At 43.2% G+C, this 18,928-nt stretch overlaps 2 protein-coding genes across 10 annotated transcripts in view; one reads left to right on the top strand and one right to left on the bottom strand.

Moving 5' to 3' along the window:
- Positions 1-2,859: 2,859 nt before the first annotated feature.
- On the bottom strand, positions 2,860-18,816 carry LOC113618246 (retinitis pigmentosa 9 protein). Of its 4 annotated transcripts, none has more exons than XM_027102240.1 (6): positions 18,639-18,816; positions 10,866-10,896; positions 9,372-9,501; positions 6,361-6,452; positions 4,385-4,446; positions 2,860-3,514 (listed from the first exon to the last, which is right to left on the bottom strand). In XM_027102240.1, the coding sequence occupies exons 1-6, from the start codon at positions 18,788-18,790 to the stop codon at positions 3,316-3,318; spliced, it is 666 nt and encodes a 221-aa protein (XP_026958041.1). In that variant the 5' UTR covers positions 18,791-18,816; the 3' UTR covers positions 2,860-3,315. The 4 variants fall into 4 exon arrangements, with proteins under 4 accessions (XP_026958041.1, XP_026958044.1, XP_026958043.1 ...); XM_027102243.1 differs by having other exon boundaries at positions 10,866-10,969; positions 18,639-18,754; XM_027102242.1 differs by having other exon boundaries at positions 18,537-18,648.
- BBS9 (Bardet-Biedl syndrome 9) overlaps positions 17,649-18,928 on the top strand; it is a 442,463-nt gene continuing 441,183 nt past the window's right edge. For 2 of the 6 annotated variants that reach the window (XM_027102231.1, XM_027102227.1), the window contains exon 1: positions 17,649-17,744. The gene's annotated coding sequence lies outside the window, so the exon portion shown is untranslated. Of the gene's footprint in view, positions 17,745-18,462; positions 18,650-18,928 lie in introns of those variants that run through there. The other 4 variants (XM_027102230.1, XM_027102226.1, XM_027102228.1 and 1 more) reach the window with 2 other exon arrangements.

Here is an 18,928-nt window from a genome sequence, read left to right as displayed (position 1 = left end):
TTCTGTAGGTCATAAGTGTGGGCAAGCTTAACTGGGTTCTCAGCATCTCACAAGACCAAAATCAAGCTGTCAGCAGGGTTGGGCTCACACCTGAGGCTCTAGTGAAGATTATGCCTCCAAGGTCATTGGCGTTGGCAATATTGAGTTTTTTTGGCACTGGGACTGAGTTCCCCATTTCCTTGCTGGCTATTAGGGGCCTCTAATTAGTTTGCTGCACTCCTCACCTTGTAATCCTGATTTCATCTGTATCTGTCTGTAAAGTCAGCAGTGGCACATGGAATCTCTCACAGGCTTGAAATCTGAGTCCCTATACTGTGACCAGTTAGAGAAAACACTGGAATTTTAAAGGGCTCTTACGATTTGGTTAGGAACACCCACATAATTTCCCTTTCCTTGTGCTTGTAAAATAATCTAATCATCAGAGTAAAATTCATCATACTTAGCACTCCCGGAGAACAGGGGAAAATCCTGGGGCCATTTTAGAATTCTGCCTACCACAACTATGATGATGGATGGTGGGATGTCTCGGTGCAGGAAGGTCTGAGGGCTTGTAATGCCTTCCTGTATAGGACTTGAAAATGCTCAACTTGAAGGGAGATGTTTTGGGATGAAGATTTGAACAGGTGACTAGCAACCCAAAGCGTGCAACTAGTCAGGTTTATGGTGTAAGTTGAGTTTGGAGGTGACTTTAGGGGGGTAACAACTACATGGCTGTGTGATTTTTCTCTAGCAGTCTGGCTCGAGGTTCTTCTGAGAAAGAAGGCCAAAAGGACCACAGGTCAAGGGAGATGACAGGCTTAAGTGATGGACTTTAGAATCTAGGCCAGAAAGAGTAGATAGATAAAACCACAGTGAGGGAGTATGGACAGTAGTTAATTTACAAAAGCTGCAGCGTATGGTCAGATTCCAGTTAAAGCAGGAATGCTCCAGTAAGAGGTTAAAGATATAGAGCAGTGGTTCTCCAAGTATGGTCCCCAGACCAACAGCCTTAGCATCATTTGGGGACTTGTTAGAGAGGAAAATTCCCAGGTCCACCCCAGAGTCAGAAACTCTAGAATTCTGGGAGCACAGGAATCTGTGTTTTAACAAGCACTCTAGTTGATTTTGATGTCCCAAAGGTTTGAGAATCATTGATGCAGATTCTTTCCTATTTTTTATGAACATTTTATCCTGAATGGGACAGTAAGAAATTCCCTGAAGAGGCTGGGAATGGGTAGCAAACACTGCGAGACATATAGAAGAGGACAAATGGCCCATGCTGTGCATGCTGAGCTAGGATGCCAAGGATAAGTTTAGAGCATGCCTAACTTAACTGGCCTCAGGATTTTCAGAAATAACACGCCCCGGTGATTCCGATCTGGACAATTGTGTTACTGAGGTACTATTCCAAGGCCAAGACCAGGAGGATGGATGGATGGATGGATTTATTTATTTATTTATTTAGCTAGCTAGCTAGCGGTATGCGGGCCTCTCCCTGTTGTGGCCTCTCCCGTTGCGGAGCACAGGCTCCGGATGCGCAGGCTCAGCGGCCATGGCTTACGGGCCCAGCCGCTCCGCGGCATGTGGGATCTTCCCGGACCGGGGCACGAACCCGTGTCCCCTGCATCGGCAGGCGGACTCTCAACTACTGCTCCACCAGGGAAGCCCCCAGGAGGATTTATTGATTAGAGTAAGAGGTGGGTCCATTCTGGGCTTGGATTGGCTGTTCTTTAAAGAAGGGGGAATCCAACCCCCAGGGTAAGCGTTTGGAAATGGGAATAGAAAGTTCCTGGGACCCTGAAAACAGCAAGAGACCTGCTGGATAGGTAGGGACACTTACCTGTGAGCAAGATCTAGCTCCACTTGGCTCAGCAACCCATAGGACTTACTCTCCCATAGCTGCAGGCACCACCCTGATGGGTAAGCTGCTTCTGCTGTGGCACAAAGCTAGAAGAGCACAGGTGGGCCATGCTTACCAACAGGAAGAGGAAGGAAGTGAGGGATATATTTTGGGATGTGGGTAGCTGACCCTGAATAGTAATTCCCCTATAGTCTTAAAATTTTTTCTGAGTCAATTACTCTGGAAAAATCTTAGGACTGAGGCAGTAAGATCCAAGCAAGTTAAATACAATGTAACCACACAAGATTTTTCATTATTGTTATAGGAACCCCTTCCCACAGTCAACAAATCGTCTCAGGTGATTATGAACGCACTGTACCTTTGATGCAGCAGCGCAGGATGTACTTAATATTAAAATCAGTTTTAGGGTTTCCCTGGTGGCGCAGTGGTTAAGAATCTGCCTGCCAATGCAGGGGACACGGGTTCCAGCCCTGGTCTGGGGAGATCCCACATGCCGCAGAGCAACTAAGCCTGTGTGCCACAACTGCTGAGCCTGCGCTCTAGAGCCTGCAAGCCATAACTACTGAGCCCGCGGGTGCGTGCCACAACTGCTGAGGCCCGCGTGCCTAGAGTCCGTGCTCCGCAACAAGAGAAGCCACTGCACTGAGAAGCCCGCGAAGAAAAGCCCCTGCTCACCGCAACTAGAGAAAGCCTGCGCACAGCAGCGAAGACCCAATGCAGCCAAAAATAAATAAATAAAATAAATAAAAAAATAAGTTTTATACTGTTAAGTTAAAAAAAATAACGTGCAGATGAATGTGTATAGCACTTGTGTTAAAAAAAAAAAGCCCTCTGCTTGTCTGTGATGTATACAATATTCCTGGAAGACTTCACAAGAAACTGGTAAAATTGGTAGCCATTGGGAGAAGGAACTGGTAAGCTGGGGGAGAAAGGAAGTAGTATGAGTTTTCATAAGTAAACCTTAGGTACCTTTTAAATCTGGAGCACATACATGCATGCATTAAGAAATAAAAAATAAATACATTAAAAAAATAAATAACGAGCTTTTATTATCCTCAACAACAGAGGAAAGTCAAGCCTGAAATCTAAGGGTATTAAGTAGCCCCACCATGGAGGGTGGAAGCTGTGGCAGCACCTGGAAGAGCTTCCTCAGAGATTCCCTTAGTCTGGCCACCCTGCCAGAGGCATTTCTAAGGAATCAGGACCCACAGTGATCAGCAGGGAGGAGAACAATGAGAAAAGCTTTCCAGCCTGAAATCAGCCGCTGTCCAGAGCTAGCACCTGGCAAGATACAACTCACTCTTCTGGGGGTCACATCTTTACTGGAAGGTAGGTGAGAATTCACACCTGTGACACCAAATCTCCTCCTCTCTTGGTGTCTCTCTCTCCTATTCCTCTCTGATTCCACATTCCTCTGCTCTTTGGCCACGGTGTTTGATTTCTGAGAAGAGAATGTTGAACAAGTCAAGCTCTTGTCACTCTGAGTCTGAACTCTCATTTGACTTGGAAGACTTATGCTTTCGTTTTTTCTTCTTTTTCTTTTCTTTCTTCTTTTTCTTATGCTTCTCTTTCTTCTTCTTTTTCTTGTGTTTCTCTTTACATTCTGAGGAACTGGAGCTGCTCCCATCTTCATCTGATGTTGAATCCTCCAGTAACTGTTTTAACTGTTGTATCCTAAACACATAAGATTGACCAAAGAAATACATTCAATGTAACTTAAAAAATTCTTTTAGATAAAAATATAAGAACAGTAGTGAGGGTGAAAAATGTCACAAAGCATCACCTCATTAAAGACAGTACTTATTTTTGCATGTTTTCCCCATTCTTGTCTACACCCCTGCCTATTTTACATGACTGTAACCAGTGTACAAGCTATTTTGTATTCTTTTCACTGTCCTAAATGTTTCTGTATGTTTCCATAGTCCTTACTATTATAACTTCTAACAGATGGATACTTTCCTAAATCATTCCCCTACTGTTCAAGTTCATACTAAGTAATCTACCTCCTCAACAATTATAATTCAGCACAGGGAACTATACTCAATATTTTGTAATAACCTGTAAGGGAAGAGAATCTGAAGAAGAATATATGTTATGTATATATATTATATATAATAATTATATATAATTATAGTTCAGTATCACCAATTTGAAAAAATACCCCCCAAACCCCAAAAAAAGTCCTCTTGTTTTTTCACCCTGTCTTTAACCCTGTCTAGGAATTTTTAACAAAAGCTCAGATCTTTAAAGAAGATCTAGAGAAGATAAATTACAGTTGCCAACGTCAACTATCAGTGACATGAGTGGGCTGGGCCAAGCCCATTGCTTTAAGTTAACCCAAGTAGAACAGGCTGGCCTGCTCATTCCCCACACACTGGCTTTTTCAGGGACTATTCCTGTCTTCCAAGTATTTTGCAATTAAAGTACCATATTTACTAAAACCACTCCTCTAATACTGGAATCAAAAAATTTTTAATTTATAAAGGTTCTAACTATATAATTTCAAACTTTAAGAGGATATTGTTATCATCTGGACAATCTCACCTTACATCCTTTTCATGTCTTTTATTCTCTCGAATGATGTCGTACATGGGATCTTCGTGTGCCTTGAGGGTTAGAGAAGGTTATGGTTAGGTTAGGCTTCATAGACTGTTAAATTAAATCCCTCTTTCACTGAAACTAATTTTTTCCCCTCCTGTGTGGTATGATTTTATATTTAATACGTTCTAATCCTTCCTAAGGGTTACCATCATTTCAAACTCCTGGAGGCTATAAAAAAGATTTTCCAGTTATACAAATACAGGGTATAATTTACATAGCCTTTATAAGGAAATAAACCATGGCAAAATCATTATTAAATACCACTCAAGGTTAAAAATCTTGAGGTAATTCTATTTGTTCTATGTGGAAAGATGATCAAGAGATATTATTAAGCAAAACAGGTGATTTGGAAATGATGCGTAAGAATGATTCATTTATAGGTACACAAAAACATACTGGATATGACCAAAGAGAAGTCTGGAAGTATATTCAAGCTACTTACTACAAATTCCCTCTGGGGAGAGAGGCAAGATTGGACTTGAAAAATCAATTGTGAAAAACCTTACTGTAATGTTTCCATTTTGTTAAAATAAGGCAAATTTATTCTTATGATATTTGTATAATTAAAAGCTACTTAAATTACTTAAAAATATGAATACACAGAATGAATTTTATGGCATGTGAATTATCTTTAAAAGTATGTTTATTATAAAATTTTTACATATCAAAGAAAACATAAAGTTAATAATATCTATTATTTTACCAGCCGGGATATCCACTGTTAATATTTTAGTGTGGTTCTTCCAGTCATTATTCATAATTTACAGAAGATTATAATCATGTTATATATACAACCCTATTCTCTTTTTCACTTATGCTTTCATGATTATCTTCCTATGACATTACATATTCTTTTAAAACATAATTCTTAAAAGCTATATGATTTATATGTTGTGGTAACTTATGTTGTATATTGGACACTGCAGTTGTTTCCTATTTTTCTTCAGTTTCTATTTGCTAATCATATAAATAATTCTGAAAGTTATCCTTATACATTCATAATAATTTGTGCATACTGATGTTGTTATATCCTTAGATCAATTCTTAGAATTTAGGTTCCTAAATTTTAAAAATATGAATATGTTTCAGTTTTTGAGATTTATCATTAAATTATCTATTACAGGCACTGTAAAAGTTGACATTCCAGGTAGCAGTGATTTATCCAGAATATTTTCTGTAAATTAGTAAAATGAAAACCCAGTATTTTAAATATCTTAAAATCCTTGGAGAATGTTTATATACCCCTGTTTGATATGCTGATAATCCCAATATATCCAGTAATAGCATAGTTAAATTGACCAAAACAGTTACTGAATGGTGAGTTAACCCTGGGAGGTGACTTTGTTAAAGTGATGAAATGATAGATTGATTTTACTGTCATCTAAAGAGGGTACATCGTTTATACACACACTTCCAGTTTATGGTAGAAAAATATACAGACTTTAGACAAAGACTGGGAAACTAGAACCCTGATTTTATTTATGAAATATGAGTTTTTTACATAAGTAAAAAAAGACTGACTGGGGAATTCCCTGGCAGTCCAGTGGTTAGGACTCTGCGCTCTCACTCCTGAGGGCCCAGGTTTGATCCCTGGTCAGGGAACTAAGATCCCACAAGCTGCATGCCAAAAAAAAAAAAAAGAAAAAAAACTAACTGAATTGATAAAAATGCCTGCTTCAGAAAAAGAAGCACTGTTCCCAAGACAAAAGCAAATAACATTTTAATACGCATTTTTTTGTTAATGAACTAATCTTTCACACAAATTCGATTTAACAGAGATGTAGTTAACACCAGATACTTTGGGTTAAAGGCTTTCGGAATGTATTTTATGTGAACCTCCAGTTCACTGGTGACTGCCTGATTCACCAACATTCATCATCTCCAGTAAACGTAAATTGACACTCTGGGGTTTTACTTACTACTCTGAACTGTTCTAACTTTTGGTTGCCTTTGATAAAGAAAGGGCATTCTTTGTCGCCCGTTCGGTGACCATACCGTTTACAACGCCAACCTGCAAACAAAGAAAAAGGGATATATTTCTGTAAGATAATGCATTTTTACTCAATCAAGATAAAGGTATCAGTAGATCATATTAAAGATATTCTTCATTAGATTCCAATTTTAAAAGCAAATATAATTAATGGATGAGCCATGTAAGATCCCAGAAAAGAGAGGGAAACCAATTACTTCCTCAAGTATCCTTTAATCGTAGAGGTTTAGAAATGAACCAAGTACTTACTAAACAATCCCATGCAAAAAGCAAAGTGTGATTTTTTTGTTTTTTAACTGTGTTACAGGTTGAATTGTGTCATCCCGTCTGCTTCCCCACTGTATTGAATTGTCCTAACCCCTAGTACCTCAGAATGTGACCTTACTGGGAGACAGGGTTTTTAGAGAGGCCTGGAATACATCCTTCCCTCACAGCCCTCAGGAGGACACCCTGACTTTGGACTTTTAGCCTCCGGAACTGTGAGACAATAAATTTCTCATTTAAGTCATACAGTTTGTGGTACTTTGTTACAGCAGACCTAGTAAACTATACAGGCATCAAGCAACTCCAACCAAGGAGGTCAGGAAGCAGGAAGAGGGATTATAGGTAAGATCAGCCCAATTTGCTCCACGCTGGTAGCTACTGAAATTATGTAGTGACAGGGAAATAATGTTTTCCCCTTTATATTTTTATTTGAGAGTTGGTAGTAGGAAACCATTGGGAAAAAATGAAGTTTAGGGATTCTCTGACCTGCCCCTGTCCTTATCTCCCCACTATTTCCACCTGGGGAAGAAGGAATGCACTCTTAATGCAAATGCAGACCGCTTCAAACACATGTCTGTCTTTATGATAAAAAGGGGGGGATTTTAAATGCCACGGATTGATGTGTGGGTATCAAGAAGGATCCATACCATCTGTGATCAAAACTCTTTGTTAAAGGAAAGGTGATCCTTGTTACTCAAAGTGTGGTACAGACCAGCAAGATTAGCATCACCTGGGAGCTTGTCAGAAATACAGAATCTCAAGCCCACCCTAAGTTTGAGAAGCTCTGCTCTAGATAACACTAGGATCATGGAAATCAATGAATACGGGGTTATGTGTGCATGTGTTTTTCCATCTGGGATGGATCCAAGTTTTGTGGAGTCTGCCGCTTACATAAATTAAGGAGAGGAAGGGCTCTTTAGGCAAATTTTTATAGAAAGAAAGAACCATATGACTACACTGGTGGGACTCCAAAGACCTTTGGAAGGTACAAGGGAACCTAAAGGTTAAGCTTCATTAACTTCATGTAAAACTGGTTCTGGTCCAGACTAAACACTTTTAATTTGCAAGTCAATGAAAAGAACTGGGGCTTCCCTGGTGGCGCAGTGGTTGAGAGTCTGCCTGCTGATGCAGGGTACACGGGTTCGGACCCCGGTCCGGGAAGATCCCACATGCCACGGAGCGGCTGGGCCCGTGAGCCATGGCCACTGAGCCTGCGCGTCCGGAGCCTGTGCTCCGCAACGGGAGAGGCCACAACAGTGAGGGGCCCGCATACCGCAAAAAAAAAAAAAAAAAAAAAAAAGAAAAGAACTGTAAAATGGTAAGTGAAGCACAACTAACTACCCTATCACAGAGAGGAGCGGTTTTTAACCATAATTTAAAAAAAAAAGAAAAAAAGAAAAAAGAAAGAAATGTAATCAGTTTAATATGGGATTCAACTCTGAAAATAATAAACACAAAGGGTTTACTTAACTAAATTTATGATAAAACTATTACTGGGACAATGAGATATATGAAGGGTATGTGTATGAGATGGGATGGAGGAAGAAAAAAAGAGCTGAATTCTTGTCTTCTATAGGAAGAAGTCAACAGATAATGAAGAAACCTGAAAAATCAAGGGGCAGGAATGTAATCCTGTTATCTAGATACACAGGGATAGGGACTTCCCTGGTGGCGCAGTGGTTAAGAATCCGCCTGCCAATGCACGGGACATGGGTTCGGGCCCAGGTCTGGGAAGATCCCACGTGCCACGGAGCAACTAAGCCTGTGTGCCACAACTACTGAGCCTGCGCTCTGGAGCCCGTGAGCCACAACTACTGAGCCCGCGTGCCTACAGCCCATGCTCTGCAACAAAAGAGGCCACTGCAGTGAGAGGCCCGCGCACTGCAATCAAGAGTAGCCCCCGCTCGCCGCAACTAAAGAAAGCCCGTGTGCAGCAACGAAGACCCAACACAGCCAAATTAATTAATTAATTAAAACCCCCCCAAAAACCTTTATAGATACATAGGGATAAACTTCAAAACAACCTTCCTAAAAGAGGTTGAGGTGGTCGCCTTTTAGGTGAGGGGAATGAAGGAAAGGGGCTGAGAACCGATATATTATGTGCGTGAAGAATCTTTGTACAAAAAAATGTCTTTAAAGGCAGCCGTATCCTTTCTTCAAATGCCGTCTTACGCTGGATGAAGATGCTGCTGCTCTGGTGCGGTGGAGGGTGTGCACACAGAGCTCTACCTGTTCCAGACCCATCCTCTGTGGCCCAGAGCTCCTCTCAGGTTACCTGGATAAAACCTCAACACCTCTGATGAGGATGACTGACTGAGGTAAGACCCAAGGGACCACCCTCCAATGTATCCCTTGTCCCCCATGGCATTTCTACATGGAATATCCTTTCTGTTACAGGAATATTACTGAAGCGTATACTCCGCAGGCAGCTACGGCCCTGTGGAAGACCATTTTCCTTACAGCCAGAAGCCCTGGAGTCTAGGCACCGCACTGCCTCTTACCACAGAACACTTAATAACATATGCAAGGCGGCTTCCTCATCTATAGCACAGAGATCATGCCCTGACTTTAGCAGGGCTGTGGTGAGAATGAATTAAAAGAAGTGAACTCGTTTGTAAACAGTGGTCTATAACTTGCATGTATTGAGGGTGTTACTTGAAACCCTTCCACACTCACACTGCATGACTTTGACTTCTTTCCCCAGTGGCATCCAAAGTCCTTTGGTTGGTGCGTGGGCCAGAAATTCCCTGGCATGTTCATTGCCTGGGACATCTGGTATACAGTCTTCTGGCTTAGTCTCATCTTCCTGAAAAGGAAACAGTGTGTAAGCTGTGCGGCAAAAAAAGCACCGGAACTCTCTCCCACCTGTCCGAGAACACAGCCCTGCCTGGCTTTCTCATGGGCTGGAGATCCCAATGTCATCATAAGTTACCCTCTGAAGAGCTAGAAAGAAAGACAAATCATAACTGACAGAAAAAACGGAAGTAACTATACTAGAAGAGCTAGCTATACCATGAAAACAAAGTAGCTGTTCTTAGAGAAGAGTTACTAGTGTTTACATAGGATTGATCTGTGAGCTCCAAATTGATCCTAGATCACAAAAATTAGATTCTAAGATCACAAAAGGTTTTCTGCTAACTTAAAAGCTTTGTGGAATGAGGCAGAATATAGAGTTAAACAAGTAAGGTTTCCTGGAATAATAAGAACAATGTGTTAGAGTAAAATAGATTATTAGACCTTGAAGGCCACTGTCATGTTTTATAATCTCACACATGCCGTGTTAGTGAGATGTATTTTCATTACCAAATAACTGCACTATATAATTAAGGTGCTGTTTTTTTACCTTATGAGTTTTTTTTTTTTTTTTTTTTTTTTTGCGGTACGTGGGCCTCACTGTTGTGGCCCCTCCCGTTGTGGAGCACAGGCTCCGGATGCGCAGGCTCAGCGGCCATGGCTCACGGGCCCAGCCTCTCCGCAGCATGTGAGGTCTTCCCGGACTGGGGCACGAACCCGTGTCCCCGGCATCGGCAGGTGGACTCTCAACCATTGCGCCACCAGGGAAGCCCTTACCTTATAATTTTTTCAAGTTTCCACGAATATTAAATTTATAATGGACGAATGTTTTCTAAAAATCTTTTTTTTAAGTTGAAAGTTACCAAACAGAAAAGGTTACTTTGGCCTTAAGTCCTCTAAGTCTCGCTCCTGCAGAAAGACACTGACACTGTGGCCAGGGTGCTGGAGGAGGGACTCCTGCAACAGGTAGGGCTGGACTGGATGAGCTTCACGTCTCCTCAGAGTCCAATGTTCTCTGAGCTGATGACATTCAAGAAATCAGCACCGGGTGGGTCAGAGAAGGAACATGGGGCAGGAGAGCTTTGAGGAGATGCAGTCACAGTGAGACAGAAAGAATGGGAGTGAGCGCTGAGGAACACTCGGGGGGCCTGCAGTGGTTTCTTAGGGGACAGACACAAGGCTGATTAAATTTCTGCAAAGGCACAGGCTGTGACAAAGCCCAAAGTGCATGAACCGACTGCCATCTGCAGGGAAGACACAGAACTATCATAAAAGGAGGTTCAAACCTTATGCAGCTGTTTTTCGTAAGTGACTGAGTCTGAGCACCGAGTCAAATCTGTCTCAGAGAAAAACCAAAAGTACAAACTTCACACTGACCTTGATAAGTCCAGGAGGAGGTTTTTCATAACTAGAAAGGAAGAAAACACCAGTCATGAGCCATGTTCATAGGAACGTAACACATCTCAATCAGCAAAAGGCAACTGCAGACCAAAATAAAAAGGATATTTTTAGTAAGAACTTAAAACCATATTATAATTAACATAGTTAATAAAATATGCCTAGCAGTCAGAGGTCTTATATAAATAAACTGATGCTATACCATATCCTGCTGGGATATAGCACTTAAATTCACCAAAATAATAACTAACTTGGTGTCTTAGGACAATGATTTTATTTTTGGAAGAAGGGAAAGCAAGAGATTGCAGGGAAAATGTGAGGTAACAAGAGCCTTGAACGAATTACGGTTCCAGCCTGTCATTACAGTTGTTGGTTGATTTACCTACCATAACTTCCAGCTTCCATAACACTGAGAGGCTCATGGGGGTGGGGGTGTGTGAGTGATCTGTTCTGACAAGGGTGGGGGCTGTGCAGAGGGGAGGGAGCAAAGCCTGAGGGAAGGGCCTGTTGTAGGGGAAGGAGGGGAGGGTGATCTGTCCCAGAGGCTCCCCCTCCCACCTCGCCTTCCCCCTCCCCCTCCCCCAGCCCCAAAAGCTCCGGATTCAAGATCCTCCCCACTGGCCTATCCTGTTTGCAGAGTGGGCTGCTGGGCTGCCATCTGCTGCGCAGCTCTCTGACTGCCCTTTATGTCCCTACTGACCTCCTGGGACTCAGGGATGCAGGACTCCTGCTTGGTGCCTGGACGACAGGCTGGCACTCAATGAAGAACTACCGCTAGAGAGGCAGGTGACTGATAGTGTGCAAATGTACTTCCCCTTCCACCAACAGAGAGAGCTCTCAGACCCCCAGGGTCCTGAGGATACAAATCATGCCTGTGCTCCCAACTCATTTCCACTTCTCATCACTCCGCTGGAACTTCTGGAAAAGGCTGATGGATGCCAAATCTAGAAAAGCAGCATCCAATGCTAGGGTTCATTTTAAACAAATCAGTTTTAAAATTTAAAAATTGAGATATAATTGACATATAACACTGTATTACTTTCAGGTGTAATTATGTTCAGTTTCAAGTACTGACACATTCCAGGCTATGCAGCACATAGCATGGGTGTCTGGCTTTTAAATGAGTGCCTAATTGACACAACCCCCTTCTTAAAGAAAAGTAGTTGGAGGGACTTCCCTGGTGGTCCAGTGGTTAAGACTCTGTCCTCCCAATGCAGGGGCACGGGTTCAATCGCTGGTTTGGGAACTAAGATCCCTCATGTCACATGATGCAGCCAAAAGAAAGTAGTTGGAAAAAGAGGCAGAACAACTGAACATCTGAGGTCTTTTCAATGCCTCTATAACGAAATTTTACTGAGAGAGGGCATCAGGATGCTGTGGCTGGTTTAAAACTTGGCTCCAATAACTTGGAAATGGGGGATTCCCAAAGTTGCTACACACAGAAGGTGAGTTCAGAGATGATTAATTTTTTGAATTTTTTACAGTGAAAATAATAAATTCTAAAATGGTTAATCATTTATCTATTAGTCAAATAGATACTAATTATCCCCAAACTAGTCAAAAATTGTTTAAGTTAAAAGAAAGAAAGCAGTAGTGTATAGGACAGTGTGCTTGGTATGGTTCTATTTGTGTGTATGGGAAAAGGGAGATTATATATATATAGGATACCTGAGGGAGGGAGCTTTATTTTTCACTTATATTTATTTACATGCAAATACACTGCCTCAATGTTTTTTAGTTACAAAAGAAAAATGAAATTAATGTCATCTTCCTTACACCTATGTTGGTATAAGCCCAGGCTAATAAAGGTCTGAGAGATAAACCAAAGGTTACTTGGGACGTAGGAAAAAAAGAAAAAAGGCCCAAAATATGCTAATAGGAGCTCATTTCTGCTATAGAGTTATACAGGCTGCATTTTTGTTTTAAAATTTCAATGTTATTTCTCTAATTGTTTCAGTAATTAAATCCTCACTCTTGCTCTAACCAACTTGCTATTTCCACCTACCAAAAAAGAACAGGTATATTAGGAGAAACTAAACTTAATTTTCAGGTGATATTGAAGGTTCAACTTAAAAACTTACTCCTTGCAGAAGTAACCAGTCAACAATAATCATGCCAGGCTTAGTGCTAAGTACCAGAAGGGAGAACTAAGGGGATAAGGGTACTCCTAAATGAAATCTAGAAAAGCCATAAAGTTGAAACTCCTCTCAGAAACACCCATGTAATTCTTGACAAAGGTACTTTGTAGCTTGGGACCCCCAGAGTGGAGGCCTCCCCAGTGACCCAGCTCATGTCACAAATCTAAACCGAAGTCAGCCTGAACTAATGGGAAGTGCCTCACTATCAAGGAAATCTGGAATACCCCAGTCACGATCCTCCACCTCAGCTTAATTTAGCTTATCTGACCCTAGATAAGACGACGTGCTAGTCTGATAAGGAAATCCCTGACCCTCTAGCCAATCGTGCCCTATTTCCAAATTGCCTCACCTGAGGCCCCATAAAACCCGCTCTTGTCCAAAATCCCTGGGAAGAGTGTTCCACTGCATGTGAAGTGCTGTACTTCTCAGTCCATGGATTGTTTTCCCTTGAATTAAGGACATCAAACTCGTTAACAAATTGTATCATTTTTCTCTTTAGACATTCTTTAGAACTGTCTTGATAAAGGAGATGTTTTGTTTTTTTGGAGCAGAGAACCCCATATCCCAGCCAGAATGTTTTCCAGTTCTAAATCAGTGTGAATGGGCTTTGCAGGTAAAAAAATTTTACTTTGAATTGTGATCCACTCTCACTGCTGTCTACCTTGTGCAAGTTACTTAAACCCCCAGAGCCTCAATTTCCTCATGGGTAAATAGTTCACAGCAAACATGTGAAAGGCACTCCACAATGCTGGCTTCTGCCTCTTCTGTTGAAGAAAAGTTAGTGCTCTTAGTAGCCTCATGAGGCAGCTCAAGATTAGGCACTAGCATCATAAAGGCCAAGATCGGGACCCAAGAGAGAGGCCTCGCCAACCCTCACATCTTTTTACAGATCTGCAGCTTTACGGGGATTTACCAGCTGCTCCTAAGAGGAGGTGGGCATAGACTGGCAGCGGACTTTCTACAGACATCATCCCCAGCCGGGTTTACTACCTTTCTAGGCCATGCGACTCTTCAACATCTAGCTCCAGGGATCACTGCCTTTTCCCCATGCAGGTGAGCTGGTATAGGATCATGTCACCTAAGATGGCTGTTCTTTGGCTCTCTTTATATCCCCTATTTGATCAGTCCCTGCGCTTCACCTACACCTTCCTGCATGACTGACCTTCCCTCTTAATCACAGAACTTATTCAATAACTGCCTCTGTGCTTGCCCCGCCCCAGCTAACAGCTCCATTAGGATAGTTTATCAAAGTGAAAACCTCTGCCCTGTGACAGCTGATAACCTGAGGGGCTGTGAGGGACACACCTCTCTGCTGGTTTCCCTGGTAACTGATGAGCCAACCTGATGTCAATCCCCACTGTAACTGGTAAACCTCCCCACCCCCCAAGCAAAGACTGCTGTCTGTGTCCTGACTGCTGTCTGCTGTACACAGTGGGGTGCTGCTCCAGGACTTTGCTTCAGTCTTATAAGATCCCCTATCCAAGAAACCTTCAGTGTCTCTGTTGCTATCTCCAGGCTCTTTCTTTGGTCTTGTGGCTGGGCAGTTATAAGACTTGCAGGCCTGTGGGGTGCAGTGAGGTATATCAGAGGTGCAGAGGTGGTAGATCAGGGTTCAGCAAATCTATCCCTACCTCCTCTGAGGCTCAGCAAATCACCATGTGATTAGAGGACTGGAACTTTCAGCCCCACCTCCAGGAAGGTTGAATTAATCACTAATGGCCAATGATGAATCAATCAAGCCCCTATAATGAAACCTCTATAAACACCCAAAAGGATGGCATTAAGACAGCTTCAGGGTTGGTGAACACGTGAAGGCGCGGCATACCTGGAGAGGGCATGGAAACTCTACAGAGCTTCTCACATACCTTACCCTATGTATCTCTTCCATCTGGCTGTTCCTGAGTTATAACCTTTTATAATAAACCAGTAATCCAGTTAGTAAAACATTTTCCTGAGTTCTATGAGCTGCTCTAGCAAATTAACCAAACTAGAGGAGGGGGTTGTGGAAACCTCCAATTTATAGCAGGTACCAACCTGGACTTGCAAACATCTCTGCACTCTTCCAAATAAGGATTATGATGGAGGCGTCTAGTGTCCATCCTCACCCTCACTGTCACTAATCCAGGGCCTTTCTAAGATTTACTCCCTGAAGATTACACAATAAACAACTGGGTATAAGTAGAATTAGCCTTTTAGATACAGTACAAAGCTTTTTAGGTATGGTATTTCCAAAGCAAATTCTTAAAATATTTTCCAATGGAAAGCTGTCGCATGTCATAGGCCTAGGCCTCTTTTAGGAGGAATAATGGAAATTTGCATAAATTGGGCAGGTGATACGGTCCATCAGCAGCCCTTCATTAGAAACATTAATGCTATGTCTTAGGCATTGGGACTTAAGGGAGTTTGGAAGGGAGGTGGTAAAGTCTATGTAAATATCCAGTAATCCGACAATAATTTATTTTTGCCATAGGAGTTGTATAAATAACATGGTCAAACTATCTATATTCCTCAAAAATATGTAAATGTTTTTGCCTAGATAGAAAAAAAATGTGACGGAACTGAACATTTCTTTTTTATTTTTTAATTTATTTTTATATTTTGGCTGTGTTGGGTCTTTGTTTCTGTGCAAGGGCTTTCTCTAGTTGCGGCAAGTGGGGGCCACTCTTCATCGCGGTGCACGGGCCTCTCACTGTTGCGGCCTATCTTGTTGTGGAGCACAGGCTCCAGACGCGTAGGCTCAGTAGTTGTGGCTCACGGGCCCAGTTGCTCCGCAGCATGTGGGATCTTCCCAGACCAGGGCTCGAACCCGTGTCCCCTGTATTGGCAGGCGGGTTCTCAACCACTGCGCCACCAGGGAAGCCCCTGGAACTGCACATTTTGAAATCTCTTATTATTAGCAATGGACTTCCCTAAAAAAGTCCATTTTAGAACTGTTGCCACAAGTGTAAAGGAATGTGGTTGATTTTTTTCCTAGGGCTAAACAATTCATTAGTTTAGGTAGCATGTTAAAAAGATATTTCTCAAAGATTAAGGTAATATTTAACTATTGAAAATAACAGATTTGGAAATGAGAATCGGAGTGTGTTTACTGAGTAGCTTGGCTTCTGTGCTGTGACAGCTGAGAAGTGTGCATTATCTTTGTAATAAATCCTCAAAATTAAAGAAAGTTAGTGGAGGCCCATTATTTTGTGCCATCTGTAAATCCTTGCCATTATATCATTCAGATTGTGACAGGTTGCCCTGGGCAGTATGAAGACTAAATTAAGATAAATTTTGATAAGAGATTATCTCCTAAATAGGCATGGGACAAAAAAATCTTTATTTTGCCAAGTACTTAATAATACTCTTTGTGTATTTGAGTGTTGGGGTAGGATTTCTTTTGGAAGAGTCCTTCACGTAAGCATACTCCATCCCAGTTGTTCCTGTAGCCTGGCCCTATGGGGGCTGGAAGGCAGAGATGAAACTCCACATATACTCAAAATGTCCGTTCTGTTATGCCCAGTAGCCCAGGAGCACTTGAGTGACAGAGCTGGAAAATGGACAGGAGCATGTGTGGAAGACTCAGATGCCTTTGGGGGCCTGGCAGGTATGGTAAGAGTAAGAAAAATTAAGGTCAGGTGTAAGAAAATGACCAGAGGAGTGTGAGGGTAACTAAAGAGGGCATACCAGGTGGCAAAAGGATTTGAATTCCACTTGTAAAAAACCACAGTGGAACTTAACATGCCTGGTTGACCAACTTACTTACCTGTCTTCCTTTCCCAGACTCTCTTAAAATGACAATTAAAGAAATAAAAAAAGGTTAGAAGCCACACAGAAATCCTGAGAGGGGATACAAGGCTGGAGACAAGAAAGGAAGAGAAAGAGAACTAAACCCTCATCTACTATAACATGAGCTTAATAGGTAACATTTACTATTCAATCGAAAAAAAGCAGTAAAAGCATATAATTCAGAAATAGTTAAATCCCAGAGAAAAAATTAAGTTTCCCCATTGAAGCCTTGGTTGGAGGGAAAGGTACAGGGAGTGTGAGTAGAGATACAAACCACTATTTTTTGAAATTAGACTTTTCATACTATTTAATGTTTAAACTACGTTAAAGTATTATTCTGGAAATACAGACTTCCATTTAAAAGGAAAGAAGCCTCTGAACTAGGCAAACTATAAATATGTCAACAGCCCAGAACTTTTAAAATCTCTGAGCTGAAAAATCCCACTGGTCTGAGAATCAGACACCCCGGTTTCTCTTTAGTTTTGTTAGTTTACAGTTCCGTGTGTGCTTTATTAGGTTACTTAACTGCTGAACCTGCATTTTCTCATGTGCAAAAGGAGGTTATAAAAGGATGTCTGTGAGTGCGCTCTGAGCTACAAAATAAATGTAGAGTATTAACAACTATGTGGCATCCTACAGTTAGGATACTGAGGGCTAGGGGGTGGGGTAGGGCGGCTGAGCCCTGCCGGAACTTATCCTAGGGAACACTGTTCAACATCGGCCTTGCACAGGCAACAAAGAGCCTCCCAGAGTGCCCTGAAGGGGCCAGGACCGTGGATGCCAGCAATCCACAACCACTGCCCACTGAAATGAAATTCAGCTCAAGAGCCACGCTGAAAAGAGCAGGCCAGGCTACGAGGAAGTATGCATTTTGTGCCAAAGCTCCCAGCGGTTAATAATGAAGGATTAACCCTTTAAGGACTTTTCATGCTGTCTCAGCAATCATGAGAAGGTAGGTAATGGGAAGCGCCTAAAACAAATAATTCAGATAACTCAGTGAACACCAAACTTAGTAAAGTCAGACTTCTAAAGCTGATTACAGAACGACAGAAACACAGAAAAGAACCGCAAGGGTCATTAATCCAACCTTCCACCTGATGTTTAAATCTCCTTTACAACCAACCCTTCTCCCAGGGGTTATCTGGACTCTCTCCCGGGTAGCTGGGGGAGTACAGTGCCTCCTAGGTCAGGCCACGCTGACCAGCAAGAATCTATGACTCTGGTCCTAATTCTTCTTGTTGAGCTGGAACTGGCCTCTTTGTAGCTTCCACCCTTAACCCTGGTAAAAAAAATCCTGGGGACGAGAAAGAAGTCCACGCTCTCTTCTACCTGACAGCTCCTCCCGAAGAGTCAGGGACCAGGCCCTCACCCCACGTTTTTTCTTCCCTTCCTCACCGCGCACTCACGTTACGGGACTGGGCTTTTTCCTCCCTAGCTAACAGCACTAGATGAAAAGAATGGGGATTTTACCCAGTTCAGAGCGAGCCCCTTGAACTGAGAAATGGGAAAGGACCCAAGGGCGCAGCCGCACTTCTTCTGTACTCAAATCCTGACCGACACCGACGTCGCCGCACGAGGAATAAAACCGTCGTTTCCGGCGGAGAAGCGCCCGCCCGCCGCCGCCTCGCGCGCCCGGGACGAGCCTGGGGATGGAGCCTCCCCCCTCTTCCTCCAAAGGCTGAGAGTCCAGCGTCCCGCAGCCCGGGATCAAAACCCGCACCCGGCTCGCTGGGGACGGGCCCACCTGCCCACTCGCAGGTCTCCAACGCCGGGCGGGCTCCGCCGCGCGACCGCGGGCCCCGACCCCATTCCTCGCATTAGTCGGGGGCGGGCGTGACGGACTCACAAGGACTCCAGGTGCTTGAGCTGCTGCAGCTGCTGCGCGTCGTGTCGCCGCCGCCTCTGTTCCCGGCGGCGCTGCAGCTCTTGCTCCGGAGGCTCCCGCGGCCGCCGTGCGCCCCCTGCCCCCGCGTCGTCGCGCCCGGGTCGGGACGACATCGCGGCCCCGCGCGGCGCGGCTGAAGCGGCCCCGTGCGGCGCGGCTGAGGCGGCCGGCGCGGCGAAGACGGTACTTCCTCTGCGCTGCGCACGCCTAGCCCCGCAGCGCCCCCTCCCGCTGCCGATCCGCGTCCCGCC

This window comes from Aethalodelphis obliquidens, unplaced genomic scaffold, assembly GCF_003676395.1.
Source record: "Aethalodelphis obliquidens isolate GAN/ISIS:26980383/991018 unplaced genomic scaffold, ASM367639v1 scaffold5, whole genome shotgun sequence".
Lineage (NCBI taxonomy): Eukaryota > Metazoa > Chordata > Mammalia > Artiodactyla > Delphinidae > Aethalodelphis > Aethalodelphis obliquidens.
This window is presented reverse-complemented; position numbering and strand designations above follow the sequence as displayed.